The following is a 14,542-nucleotide window of genomic DNA, read 5'->3' as shown; positions in this document are numbered from 1 at the left end:
TGTCAGGGGGCAAAGAGAGAAAGTCAAGAAAACATGGAAACACATTTATTGATTTATCAGATCTACTCATAAGCACAGAGATAAACATTTGTACAAATAATCAATTTAGAAAGAGAGTGAATATTTTAATTAATGCAAAACAGGGACCCACCACCAGCCCCTCAATCATACATTGGTAGAAACTTCTACTTGAATGTTCTTTACATAAAGTCATAGTAACAGACTATCCTATTGCCATTATCTCTCACTTTGGGCACTCAGTTGAGACCAGATCAGTACAGTGGGGCCGTGTGTTTGCCAGGGCCCAACTGGGCTGATTCAAGAGGGAATTAAATGGTGAGTGTTTTGAATGAAAAGACGGGTTAGAACATTTTTAAATTTTTCTCCAAGTTGAAATAGTTTCAGTTTGGCTTTTAAGCTTAACACTGACGTATATAAAAGGAACTAGCTGTACATTAAGGCAAATACCACTTGACCCAGCTGCTCTGGGTCTGACAGTGTAAGAATAGAAGAAGTGAGCCCTGGATAATCTGGCTTGTCTGTGTTCACTTTGGTTGCAAATATCGAAGCAGGGACTAGAGCCCAGGAGTCCGGGATCCTAACCCAGTGCTCTTCCTCCACTATCCGGTGTAGTATTGACCTGATAGAACAAGCATGAATGTCTCAGCAGACTAAATTAGTTACTGTCCAGCTCACAATTTAACCCGCTAGCCACAGAGACTTAATGATAAAATAGCTACTTTTGTCTCAAAAATACGTATTAGCATTCTCAATGATATTACCTCTAATCCTCAAAAGAACCCCCCCCCCTCCTGCCAGATGGGTAGTATTCATATTATTTTCTACCTTTTAAAAATGGAGAAGCTGAGGTTCAGAGAGTAGCTTGTCCAAAGTCACATACCCCGTAATAAGTGATCAAGCCAAGACCTAGGTCAGTACCTGACCCAAGTCAGAGGATAAGAAAAAATAGGCGAGAGTGAGAGGAGGAGGTAGGAGGAAATAGGAGGGGGAGAAGAACGATAGGAGGGAGAAGAATAGGAAGAGGGGGGAATATGGAATAGGGCAAAGAAGGAGGAGAAGAGAAGGAGGGAGAGGAAGTAGAGTAGAAGAAAACAGTAGGTTAGGAAGAGAGAGGAGAAGGGAAGGGGAAATAAGAAGAGGAAGGAGAGAAGGAAGAGGAACCACAGAAGGAAAAGACAAGAATCCACTTACTATTGCCAGATTCTAAAAGGTGATAGAGGAAGTTAGGAGGCCAGCAACCACACCCCTGCCAGTGGGCCACAGTGTCAGATGCATGCATGAGCACTGTGGGTTTAGAAGTTTAACAAACCTTCATTTTACAGTTATCTGTTTATTATTGTATGTGTATATACTACTTGCCCATTAAACTCATGATTATTATTGCTTGGAGAGAGACTGAGTTAAATATCCTGAGTTTATATATATATATACCTGCTGAATAGTATCCAGAAGGTGATTCTAGATGGCCTGGCACACAAATGTCTGAAGTTTGAGATCTTCCCACCTGCTCGTGTCAATGAACAGATACCACTTAGCAGGGATGCTGATTTGGAATGCTATGAAGCTAACAGCCATCTCTTCTTGTGTCCGTGTTTTAATAGAAGGGCAAGTCTGAAGAACTACTGAGTGCCTTGGGATGCCAAGACTTTCCTCCCACTTCTGACTATGAGGACTTGCTGGTGGAGTATTTAGAAGTAGACGACAGTGAGGACCAGCATCTAATGTCAGTCCATTCAAAAGAACACCCAAGTCAAGGTATGAAACCCACATACCTGGATCCTGACACTGACTCAGGCCGGGGGAGCTGCGACAGCCCTTCCCTTTTGTCTGAAAAGTGTGAGGAACCCCGGGCCAATCCCTCCACATTCTATGATCCTGAGGTCATTGAGAAGCCAGAGAATCCTGAAACAACCCACACCTGGGACCCCCAGTGCATAAGCATGGAAGGCAAAATCCCCTATTTTCATGCTGGCGGATCCAAATGTTCAACATGGCCCTTAATACAGCACAACCCCAGATCCTCCTACCACAGTATTACTGATGTGTGTGAGCTGGCTGTGGGCCCTGCAGATGCACCGGCCACTCTGTTGGACGAAGCAGGTAAAGATGCTTTAAAATCCTCTCAAACCATTAAGTCTAGAGAGGAGGGAAAGGCAGCCCAGCAGAGGGAGGTGGATAACTTCCATTCCAAGACTGACCAAGATACGCCCCGGCTGCTGCCCCAGGAGAAAACCCCCTTTGGCTCCGCTAAACCCTTGGATTATGTGGAGATTCACAAAGTCAACAAAGATGGCGCATTATCATTGCTACCAAAACAGAGAGAGAACAGCGGCCAGCCCGAGAAGCCCAGGGCTCCTGAGAACAGTAAGGAGTATGCCAAAGTGTCCGGGGTCATGGATAACAACATCCTGGTGTTGGTGCCAGATCCGCATGCTAAAAATGTGGCTTGCTTTGAAGAATCAGCCAAAGAGGCCCCACCATCACTTGAACAGAATCAAGCTGAGAAAGACCTGGCCAACTTCACTGCGACACCAAGCAACTGCAGGATCCAGCTGGGTGGTTTGGATTACCTGGATCCCGCATGTTTTACGCACTCCTTTCATTGATAGCTTGACTAATGGAATGATTGGTTAAAATGTGATTTTTCTTCAGGTAACACTACGGAGTACATGAAATGTTCAAGAATATAGTCAGACTGACACTACTAAAGCTCCCAGCTCCTTTCATGCTCCATTTTTAACCACTTGCCTCTTTCTCCAGCAGCTGATTCCAGAACAAATCATTATGTTTCCTAACTGTGATTTGCAGATTTACTTTTTGCTATTAGTTATAAAATTATGTGTTCAATGAAATAAAAGCACACTGCTTAGTATTCTTGAGGGACAATGCCAATAGAAATATCCTCTGGAAAAGGCTTTCGTGATTTGGCATGGGACAGACGGAAATGAAATTGTGAAAATTGTTTACCATAGAAAGATGACAAAGGAAAATTTTCCACATAGGAAAATGCCATGAAAATTGCTTTTGAAAAACAATTGCATAACCTTTACACTCCTCCTGCATTTTATTAGGATTACCCAAATATAACCATTTAAGGAAAGAATGCATTCCAGAACAAATTGTTTACATCAGTTCCTATACCTTACTGACACATTGCTGATATGCAAGTAAGAAATAATGCCTCCATTTTTTTCTTAAAATAGTTTAGATATGTTAAGCATGGATTTTCCCCCTAAATTCTATTTTAAAACCTCTATAGAATATAGTTTGGAAATTAAAATTTTCTTACACAAGGGGCAGATGAATTTCATGTGAATCCTTTTAGGATGTTTTCCTGCTTCATTTCAGCATAATAGATAATTTATTATACACCTTAGTCTTTTCTTAGTTAAAAAAAAATTCCCTAAAGACTAACTTTAAAAGAAAACCACAGCAGGATGCTAATGGAATTACTGCCTTACTGTACATACAAATTCTACTTTAATACAAACCCGTAAGTTTAACAATGTATTTTTGAAGACTATTTTTCTATAACTTAAGTAAAATAAAAGACTATTTTCTATCTTCCCAGTACAGCTGTTTACGTATTCAGTGGGTAAAGTATTTTCTGCTGCAAGGTTATAATGTGTATTTACAGTACATAGTAGTATATGCAGTTCCCATTTGTGGAGTAAAATGCCATACCAACCCAAAGCCCACTGTGAAATATGAAGTGAATGACAAAATTCAGTTTCCAACACAATGTAGCATAGTTTATCCGATTCTTTTTATCTCCAGGACACTTTAAACGACAACTACCACCACCACCAACCTAGGGATTTAGGATTCTCCACAAACCAGAAATTATTTCTCCTTGGAGTTTCAGGCTCCTCTGGGACTCCTGTTCATCAATGGGTGAATCTTCCTAAGGCTACCATAAAAAGGGAGAGCTATGATTTCTAACAGCTGTTTAAAAGAGAGAGGTTTTGTTTTTGTGAGAAATCTTGAGCCACAAAAAAATTTTAAGCAAAGCCAGGAGTTAGTGTCTCTCTGAAGTAAATTCAACTGCAAAATCTTGGCAGTGGCAGAAACAGCTCATATCAGAAGTGTCCAAATAAAGGTTCTGGGAAACTAGGTATTTGTATAGCAATGGAAATAGCTCCAAAGTTCAGAGTGTGGTAGTGAGAATCTCCCAGTCAGTTCCAATGCCAGGCTTCCTGAAAGAAGTCAAAGCTTGGATCTTCATTTTAAAGGGCGCATCCATGACTCATCTAACACCCTCCCTCTATTTTTCCCTTCACTTGATGGTAAATCTATTCTCTGTGTCCATTTACTAGCTGGACATAGAGAACTTGAGCTCACCTCTGTGAGTCAAATATTCCCAACTAGCTCATACTGATAGCAACTGGACTCAGAGGTATCCCCCCGGCCCCGTTTGAAAGTGAACACATTGCCAATGTTTTGAGAATGTCAAAAGCAATAGATATGAAGCTCCATTTTCCTAACATATGAAAAATATCATGTGAGTAAGGGAAGCATGTGGGAAAGTTGTCCAAGCTCATTCAGTCCCCTAAATCCTCAATACTTAAACTGTCTGAGAACCAACTGCATAGGCATCACTTGAGCAGTGTTTGAAAATTCTGTTTGCAGAATCTTAGGCCTTATCTCTAACCTAAAGCATCAGAATCTGCATTTTACTAAGATCCCCAAATGATTCAAGTGCACACTGAAGTTTGAGAAGCACTGTTCTAGACAACCATTTCCACTATTTTAGTTATTTTAGTTATTTTAGTGCATAGTTACAATCTTCTTTTGGAAAGGACAGATCAAGTCTGTTTGACTTGCAATGAACAACACTGCAGGTAAGAAGACAAAAAAAGAAGCATATCGGTAGTTTAAGATTCCCATTATGCTGAATCTTACGTGAATTCACATAAAAGAATGACCTGCAAAAGTATACACAACTTCTGAAAGGCCAAGGAATATAGTCTACCTTGAGAGGCATTAACCAAAGACAGTCACCCTCAAAGCCAATGCAGACTAAACCTTTCCTAACATAGTCTATTCTTCTCTAAGAATAGAGAAGATACGTATCAGTCACTCTTAAAGTCTGAAAACCTAAACATAAAAGTAATCTGCTTTTGACAGATAATTTTTTATAATACATATGAAAAACTGTGACAGCTAAGGACTTGAATTAAATCCCTAAAAAACACCAATTAGCCACTCATCAAGCCAAGACTAATTCTGTGATCAGTTAGCACTGTTTATCTGAATTAAGCTTTTTTGTGGTCTAACAAAAAGGTTTTTTTGTGGTCTATCAAGGAGACAGCTGTTCAAATGGAAGGATATATGTGGGGCGGGGGACAGTCAGGAGACCTGGATTCTGGTCCTAACTGCTTTGCCTTGGAGAGATTAATTCCCCTCTCTAAGCCTCAGTTTCCTCTGAAGATGTTGGACCAGATAACCTCTAAGGTCCTTTGAAACTGACTCCTGGATTCCATGACTCACTGAATATTTTTCTGCAAAAATAATTCCAACCAATGCCTTCTATCTTAATCTAACAAAAAATTGCTCTTCGTCATAGAAATACAAAGTAATCTTCAGTGATGTGCTCCTTATACTTTGCTTTTTAAACCGTCAGTTCCAGTTAGTCTTAATATATTGCATGTGCATTTTATAAGTGATATGTGTACAGAATCATATTCTAAGATTATGTGCAAATATATGTGTAGAAAGAGGCATTAAAAAAAGAGGCAGGAGATTGAAAAGAGACATATTAAAGGAGGCACTAATCTTTAGAAAAATGATCTTTCACTGAATCAAGCCATGCTCATTCCTTGCTGAATCCAACAGCCCCAAATCTCTTTTCTTATATCTGGCTGTTAATTTTTTTCCTCGCACCTTCCTAGATTATTAACAACCATTGCGCAGTTGGCTCATGGGTCCTTACACTCTGAGTTATAATAAGTTGTATTTTTATAAACAAATACCTAAATATTCAAGTTTTAAGGCGCATGGAAACTGAATCTAGGCAGTGGGTGATTGTGTAGCTTACAACCCAAACAGCAAAAGGTTCCGATTCGTTCTAACAGATGTGTATAAGCACAAGTTAGTATCCACTGTGTCAGATATTTAACAGATCCTACATTTATTAGCTATTTAACAGACTCTACATTTTCCTAAGTGCCTAAGACCAATCCTGGTAGTCACTTAAGTACAAAAGACTCACTTTAACTGGCTTGATCTGAAGGGGTCAATCCTTTACTGCCTACACAAGATCTGGGCGGTTTTGCTGTGTGTCTTGTGATGACCCAGCTGAATGTGAAAAGCCTGTGAGTTATTGAGCAACCAGAGGCCCCTGCATTCCAAGAAGCAGTTTGGCTCTGGGGAAACTCTGGCTTTCTCTTTCCTCAAGTGTCCACCACTGCCCATCATTTGCAGAAAGACTTGGCCCTGCCTTTAGCAACTTCCCTATCTGCTTAGAGTAGACAAGAAAGAAACAGATTTGTGCACATTTTACAAAGTGCCTTCCTCTAGTTTTATTTTTTTTTTTAAGTTTTCATTTTTCAAGGAAAAATGTATTGATTAGAAAGTAACATTTGCCTTGTAGGGAGATAGATAGATAGATAGATAGATAGACAGACAGACAGACAGACAGATAGATAGATAGATAGAAAGACAGATAGATAGATGAGAAGAAGCCAGAAAGGGCACAACAAAATGCTCTAAGGGTCAACCAGCAAATGTTCAGTGAATGTTTTTTACGTATTGTTTAATTGAATCAACACAGAGCTGTTGTGAATAGTGTGACTTACTTTGCCTGATAAGAAATTGAGTCTGGCTGTGATTTGGGAATAAATCTGCCACGCTGTGATTTGAGACTCTTCATACCAAAACATATTGATACGTTTTTGAATGTCTTTGGCTTACATGCCTAAACCTGAAGAGAACAATGCATGTACATTGGAACTTTGCACACAAACAGAAAAATATAAATGACTTTGAATTACCATCCCAAGTGTTGCTAACATAGATGTGCCATTGATGAAAGTCTCGTGTGTTCTTGAGTGAACAAATTTCCTTTTCTGCCTTTTTGGCTCAAGCACAATAATACTGTCACTAAGACAGTGACTGAGCACTCAATGTCCAAGACTAAATCACATCGCCATGACTAAGTAGGCTCTCTGTCCTGGGATGTCTTTTAAAATCTGGACATCAGGTTCCTTACTTGTTAAATAAGTGGGTTGGCCTAAAAGGTTTCTAAGACCTCTCATGATCTAGGTGAAATCCAGGGTTTCAGGTCAGTGTCCCTGGTGCAATGCAAGAAAGCCTTGCTGACATGCCCTTGGCCTGAAGCAGCGAGCACGTGAAACTGTGTGACAATGCTTAAGAGAAAAACAGAGATCTGTTCCTCCAAGTCAGATTGATTTAACATCCTTGCTTTTCCTTTTCCTTCCTAGCTTTACGTATTTATAGGGTTTTTACTTCTTCTCCAGAGCCTACTATTTTTCCTAAGAGTTAGTAGCAACCATAGGATCCACAAGAAATGAAATTATTCATAAACAATGACTTTGGCACTGCAAAAGTCTGAGTCAAAGGTTAAATCAGTCACACAGATATCCAAGGCCAAGTTGAAGACCACAAGTATACCCCATTTAGAGATTTGCATGCTTAGAGACTAAGCCCACATTCATTAATTATTTAGTTAATTCAAAGGCCACTAATAAATCCATGCCCAGCCTGGGCAACATAGTAAGACCCAGTCTCTACAAAAATTTTAAAAATTAGCCAGCCATGGTGACACGTACCTGTAGTCCTAGTCACTTGGGAATCTGAAGCCAGAGGATTGCTTGAGCCCAGGAGATCGAGGCTGCAGTGAACCGTGATTGTGTCACTGCACTCCAGCCTGAGTGACAGAGGAAGACCTTGTCTCAATAAATAAATAAATCCAAGCTACTTTGATGACTAGATACTGGAGGTCTTAAGGAGAAGCTTTAAAAATACAGATTGATTGCTTCAGAGAAATCCTATTTATAATTATGATCTGAACTTATTCTATGATTAGCAAATATATCACCTGAAAATAAAACAGGAGTTCTCTCCCCAGATTTTTGTTTTTCAGGATGGTGAGTTTTGGTCTAGGACCCTCATGGCACCCATTTCAATAAAAGGAAAAAGATAGTAAAATAGGAAATAGGAAGTTTCCAGAGAGATCTGGGCATCTCAGGACTCCAGGAAATGCTGAGACTAACCCACTAAATCCAAATTTTATTGGATATGGTAAATCTAAATATGTTCAGTGTTCTGAACAGATTTTATGAGTTTATGTCCAAGAGAGGTACATAATTCACAAACACTATCATGCTGGCAGCTGTTTTATCCACATCAATTCCCCTGATTTAATGCTCTGTTTTCAATTTAGAAAGTATTGAGACATATAAAGTCTCAAAACAGGAAAAACCTATCTTGTTTATAAGGTGTGGTCGATAAATAGACCACAGATAACCTTAGTCTATTAATTAACTCTCAGATAATCTTAATCTATTCATTAACATTCTACTTGCTGCTGATTAAAAAGAAAGAAACCCTAAAACCTTCAGCAACTGAAGTAGTAATATAAAAAATAACCTTTACTAGTTATGGTCAAATTAGGCTTCACTTGGATAAACCTCAAAATGTAGTCTGAGTTTTTTTGTGTACACTTTATAAATCCTGAGGAAAAAAATCTTTTTTCCATGTTATCTGAAAAACCATCTGGTGAAGAGACCTCTGAAAAATAATTTGTTTTATGAAATTCCTGAAAAGCTAATTGTGAATTTTTTAAAGAAACTACCTCCCCTTTGTGTCCTAATGTCCTTCCTTCAAAGCTGCATATAGTTTAGAAATGAAAGATGTCACGTCTCATGCTTTGACTGGTTTTTGGTGGCATATTTGATGTATTTGCCAAGTGGCATTCCTGACTTCACAGTAACTGTTACATTATTTAGTACTATATTGCTTTATGTGGTTCAAAAATAGTATACGCCATACTGAAATATGTAATCCTCATGTTGTGAAACTCATCATGTAATACAAATGAAAATCATTACTTAATAACTTACAATTTATCCATATGTAGTTGCAATATGATTGTGTCTATGACTATAAAAAAAACTGAAAAAATATGTAATGTATTTCTGTTGAAACGGTGAATGTACTAATTTTTTTCTTAATCTTTGTCTGGAAGAAGGATTCTATGTCATTCATTGTACAGCTGCTCTGGGGTGTTACACATTTAAAGTACAATCCAACAGTGGTTTAAAAGTCAACCTCTCGGCTTTGTTTCATGTGACTGCTGAAGCTTCTCAAGTGTTCTTTGTGTGATGAGGCTTGCTTTTGTGCTTCATCATTCATTTTAAACATTGAAAAGTCTCATGTGGAAACCAAAGCAATCTAGAACCAGCCTGTTAGGTGACTGTGTCTTCTGTAAAGCCATATTGAAGTGAAGCTATACGTAATAGCGTAAGGTTCCATATTTTCAAAGCTACCACTACCTCTGCTTTTCCTCTTTCCCTAGAAAATGCCAAGCAAAATTCCCCAACACTAAGTGAGAAATTAGAAGTAATTGTTATAATTAAATTGCTGGGCATATATATATATATATATATATATATATATATACACACACACACACACACACACCTTCTAATTCATCACTTTGCAGGGTTATGTGAGAGTTTCTGAATAACCATTCTTACATTTTTACATTTTATAAAAACTGGCTGCAAGAAAGGTTCAGAAAGAATACTTAGTAAGTCATCAGATGAAAAACCAGCAAAACCATAGAGTGCAGATTTTTTCCTAACTATAAGTCACCTCATAGTTGTCCAAAGCCATGATAATGATATCTCTTACAAACTGACTTCTGTAACCCCCCTAGAAATAACCCTTTTCCTTATTTGATTTTAGCCATCAAACATAGTATGATGTGGGAAAAGTCAGTCATTTACCAGGAATAATCTTGTTTTGATTTTAAAAACTCATTTCTGTATGTAGTTATTGTAATGTCTATTTTTTTAGACTTAAAGATTTATAGAAGACTATAGTTATCTGATTTGTTATTTTGCATTTTTCATTCTGTAAATCTTTGCTTGTGGCACATTGTGCTCTCTGTTTTCCATGGGTTTATTCATTTGTCTCCTTCTATTTTGAGGGGACAACATGGGTAGTTAAATCTTTGTGAATAGATTGGAGATAATGCTAACTGGTATCATAACATCTTCATTTTTATTGCATGCCAAAAACAATGCCTGCCAAACAAAATCTTAGACATCCCAATATAATGTGTTCATTATATTTCTATTCACACCATTATTGAAAATACCCAGCTCAGTGCCTGGCTTAATAAATGCTTAATTCCCTTACCTACTCTTGCCCTATTTTTTAATTTGAAATGGAGATGAGCAAAATAACACATTCATGGCTGAAGCATTTTTTTGGACATTTCTTGTTGCTAAAAGATCTATAATCAGGACGTTGTTTATGTAAGTTGGACAAAAAAAGTTCTTCCCGTCTATGTCCACCCTTCCATATGATTGCAAAACCAAATTTCCCTCCTTTACCTCATCCCTATAACATAGGAGCCTGAGAAAAATGAGGGAAGATGGAACCAGATATAAGGAGATCCAATAAGAGAAGCTTATTTAAATATTGTGAAATAATGGAAAAACCAAAGCATTTTTTTAAGTGGGGAATCCTTTTGAACAGTTATTATTTATCCATATTGCTAACAACAGTTTTTCTGACAAAATCCATCAGATGAAGTGCAAATGGATAATCTTTTACTTTTAATGGATCTAGAACTAGAAAGTTTCACTTACTGTTCATGTTTGTGTTGCAGAATTGTGAAATGGTGTGTGGTTTTGCTTTCCAAGTTCTTCTCTGCCTCCTCTTAATTCTCTAATGCCATGTCTTACAGAAGAATGAGAAATTTCTTTCTTACTTGAGTATCATGCTCTAAAAAACTTGGCTTCAGTCAAAGAAATGCTAGCTCTCCTGTGCTTATATTGAAGCCATCTGCCTTTAATTCTTGGGTCCTCTTATATTTTTAAGGTGCAAAATTTGAAGTCTCAGTCACCAGACACAGGGTCTATATAATTAATGGTGAGCTGGAGAAGTAATATGTAACTAATTTTTCAAAAGCATTGAATATACTTTCCCGAAAGAAAACAGAAATTAAATATTGCCACATCTTGCCAGATTCCCATCTGACACCTTAACCTTGTCAGGTTTCCTACAACTTACTAATCAAGTTTTATACCTTGTAAATCTCCCCAGTTTTTTCGGGGCTGAAAGATGCAACTTCTATTTAATAGAAACTTTGAAATGTTGGGGTAAGGGAGCAGTGGGGGGACAGGGGAGAAGGATAAGAAATAGAATTACTGAAAAACCCCCAACAGGGGGTTCCTGGCTTCCTGGCCAGAATATGCAGAGTAACTTTTGCTGGCTTTACCTTTGAAAGTCCCTCAAAACCATGCAGATGAAACCGAGCCTGTTTTTGATACTGTCAGATGCATTCTACTTTGGAGGTCCCAATACCTAAACTGGAATTCTTGTATCTACATCTCCTCCACCATCCCCCACACCGCCCCTCAATTCCTGTTGCCCCTGCTAATGTTAAGCATTTTTCTCTTGTTATGATCAGGTTCACATTAAAAACAGATACTTACAAACTGACTTGAAGCACAGATACCTTTACGAATGTGATAAAATATTTTCTTAAGAAAAAGAAAGAGGATGTCGGTCAAATAAAACACTACGTGGATGTTGATTGGTGAACACTGGTGTAAGAAAAGGGAGCTCAGGAATTTTTATTACTGTATTTGTAAATGAGTTTGAAAGAATTTGTAAATGCCACTGGTACATTTTTAAGGTGACACACTTGCTCATTATAAAGTTATTAAAAATTACAGGGTAAGCTTAAATGACATTTGCCAGTAGTTTTACTTTACATAATCAATATTGATATTGTTGCTGAACTATGTAACTTTATGATGCATTTTTCAGTCCCTTTTCAGAGCAAATGCTTTTGCAATGGTAGCAATGTTTAGTTGAAATTGACTTAATAAATTATTACCTGAGCAATGGTTTTTGGAGGGTCTTTATATATGTATGTGAAATATGCATTACATGAGAAATTTAACTTGAAACAAGTTTTTCTTCTTTGCCACAATAAAATGTATTAGAATAGATTTTTTAAAAGAAGGAGGGGGGACTGCATTTTAACTCTGAAAATAAAGTATGCAGACACATGCTAAAACATTTATCTTAGGACACTTACGGGTGGCATTTTTTTCAAGCAGAAATCTTTGTGCTCACCTTTGAACACCTCTGATTTTATTTTCCTACTAATTCTAAATCAAAACTGAACACACATTTCCCCAGTCTTTATTCATCTGCCAGACTCAAGCCTTGAAAATGCAAGCATGCTTGGAAGCATCCAGAAGTTTCTTGGAACTTCTCCTGGGAACAACCAAGAACAATCAAAAGGAGAGTTTCCAAACCTGAGATTCCATCAGCTTTCCCAAGTTTCCAAACCTGAGATTCCATCAGCTTTCCCAAGTTTCCAAACCTGAGATTCCATCAGCTTTCCCAAGTTTCCAAACCTGAGATATGATCAACTTTCATTCAACAAGCCACAAATCTCGGGGCCAAAGTTTCACATTTTCTTTTGTTCATGTTTTCCTGACTAGAATTATTCAATGTCGTTACTTAAAACCACCTGTGAGTTCATCATCCATTTGTGATCTTTTATTTATTGCATAATATATTTCACAAATACTTGAAAATATATAGAAAAACATAACAAAGACTCGTTTACCCACATCCAAATCTTATAAATATTCATACTTTGCCTTGTCTGTTCCTTTTTTAACAAGCATTCATTTAATATCCCAGATACTGTCATTTACATCCCTCAACAACCAAATTCTCTACCTCTCTCTTCAGCAGTAACTACAATCCTAAAGTTATTATATATCCTTCCCAGCTATTTTTAAAATGCATTTGCCTCAAATCTATCTATCCTTCAATAACATGACCAATTACTTTGGTATTTATGAGTTTTGCATAAAAAATAGCAGATAACATTATGCACTTTGATTTTTTTTCATTCGGCATTGGGTTTTTGGGATACAACTAGCTCCAGCTGCTTAGTTGTATATTATTAAGCTCCCTATTTATCAACATTTCATTTCCACTGCTTTATGCATACAACTGCTGTAATTGTATACATACGTATAATTTATTAATCTCCCTATTTATCAATATTTAATTTTCATTGCCATAAATGGCAAAAGTTGTGTGTATACCACTGCTATAATTTTACACATATATATAATTTATTAATCTCCCTGTTTAGCAACATTTGATTTTCACTGTCATAAGTGCCTATGCAATGAGTATTCCTATGCCAGTCTCATTGGAATATGTGCAAAAGTTTCTCCAAAATATACACCTAGAGGTGGAATTGTTGGGTCATATAAAAGGCATATCTTAATATTTCCTAGATACTGACAAATTTCTTCCTCTCCACAGTAGTTTTACTGATGTGTACCCTTACCTTTAGTGTAGTAATTTCCATTTCTCTTCATCTTTATCATTACCTGGTGCTGTCAGATATTTTAATGTTTGACAATTCAATGAGCATAAAATGATGCATTGTTATTTTACTTTTTATTTCCCTGATGAATCCATTTGTATCTGAGTAACTCATCCTTTTCCTGCTTACCTTTTATGCCATCTTTGTGGTCTTCTGATTGTCTACATATGCCCAAATGTTCATCCAGGCTTTTCTGGCCCATTTTTCTGGGTATCTATTCCTGCCCTGGTGCTCCACTGCTTTATTACCATATTTTATACGAAGTCTTGTTATCTGGTAAATTAATTCTCACACCACCATACCCTTCTTCAAAATTGTTGTGGCTATTCTTGGCCATTTACTCATCATATGAATTTTAGATGAGCCTATCGATCTCCTAAAAAATTGTGTTGGGAGCTAGATTGAATTTATGTTTTAATGCCAGAAGTTACATCTTTATGATACTGTGCCTTCTTAATCATGAACATGGTATATCACTTCCTTTACATTGGGCTTCAATAAAACTTTACATTATTCTTCATAAATGTTTGCATACGTTTTATTAGATTCATCCCTAGGCACCCTCTCATTGCAACCTCTGCCTCCCATGTTCAAGTGATTCTCCTGCCCCAGCCTCCCGAGTAGCTAGGATTACAGGCCCACACCACCACACCCAGCTAATTTTGGCATTTTTAGTAGAGACAGGGTTTCGCCATGTTGTGCAGGTTTGTCTTGAACTCCTGACCTCAGGTGATCCACCGGCCTCGGACTCCCAAAGTGCTGGGATTACAGGCATGATTCCACTGATGTTTTAATACTGATCTTGCATCCTGTAACCGTACTCAACTCTAATTAATGTTCTTATAATTTGTAGGTTTTCTTGGATTTTCCACTTTTACAACTGTATCACCACAAACTAAC

At 37.5% G+C, this 14,542-nt stretch overlaps 1 protein-coding gene across 4 annotated transcripts in view; it reads left to right on the top strand.

Moving 5' to 3' along the window:
- PRLR (prolactin receptor) overlaps positions 1–12,126 on the top strand; it is a 170,477-nt gene extending 158,351 nt beyond the window's left edge. For all 4 annotated transcript variants that reach the window (XM_050793835.1, XM_050793831.1, XM_050793833.1 and 1 more), the window contains one exon: positions 1,623–12,126. In XM_050793835.1, coding sequence (XP_050649792.1) covers positions 1,623–2,627 — 1,005 coding nt within the window. In that variant the 3' untranslated portion in view covers positions 2,628–12,126. The remainder of the gene's footprint in view (positions 1–1,622) is intronic.
- The last annotated feature ends 2,416 nt before the right edge of the window (positions 12,127–14,542 follow it).

This window comes from Macaca thibetana, chromosome 6 (genome assembly GCF_024542745.1).
Source record: "Macaca thibetana thibetana isolate TM-01 chromosome 6, ASM2454274v1, whole genome shotgun sequence".
Taxonomy (NCBI): Eukaryota; Metazoa; Chordata; class Mammalia; order Primates; family Cercopithecidae; genus Macaca; species Macaca thibetana.
Note: the sequence above shows the minus strand (reverse complement) of the source record. Positions and strands in the feature narration are given on the sequence as shown.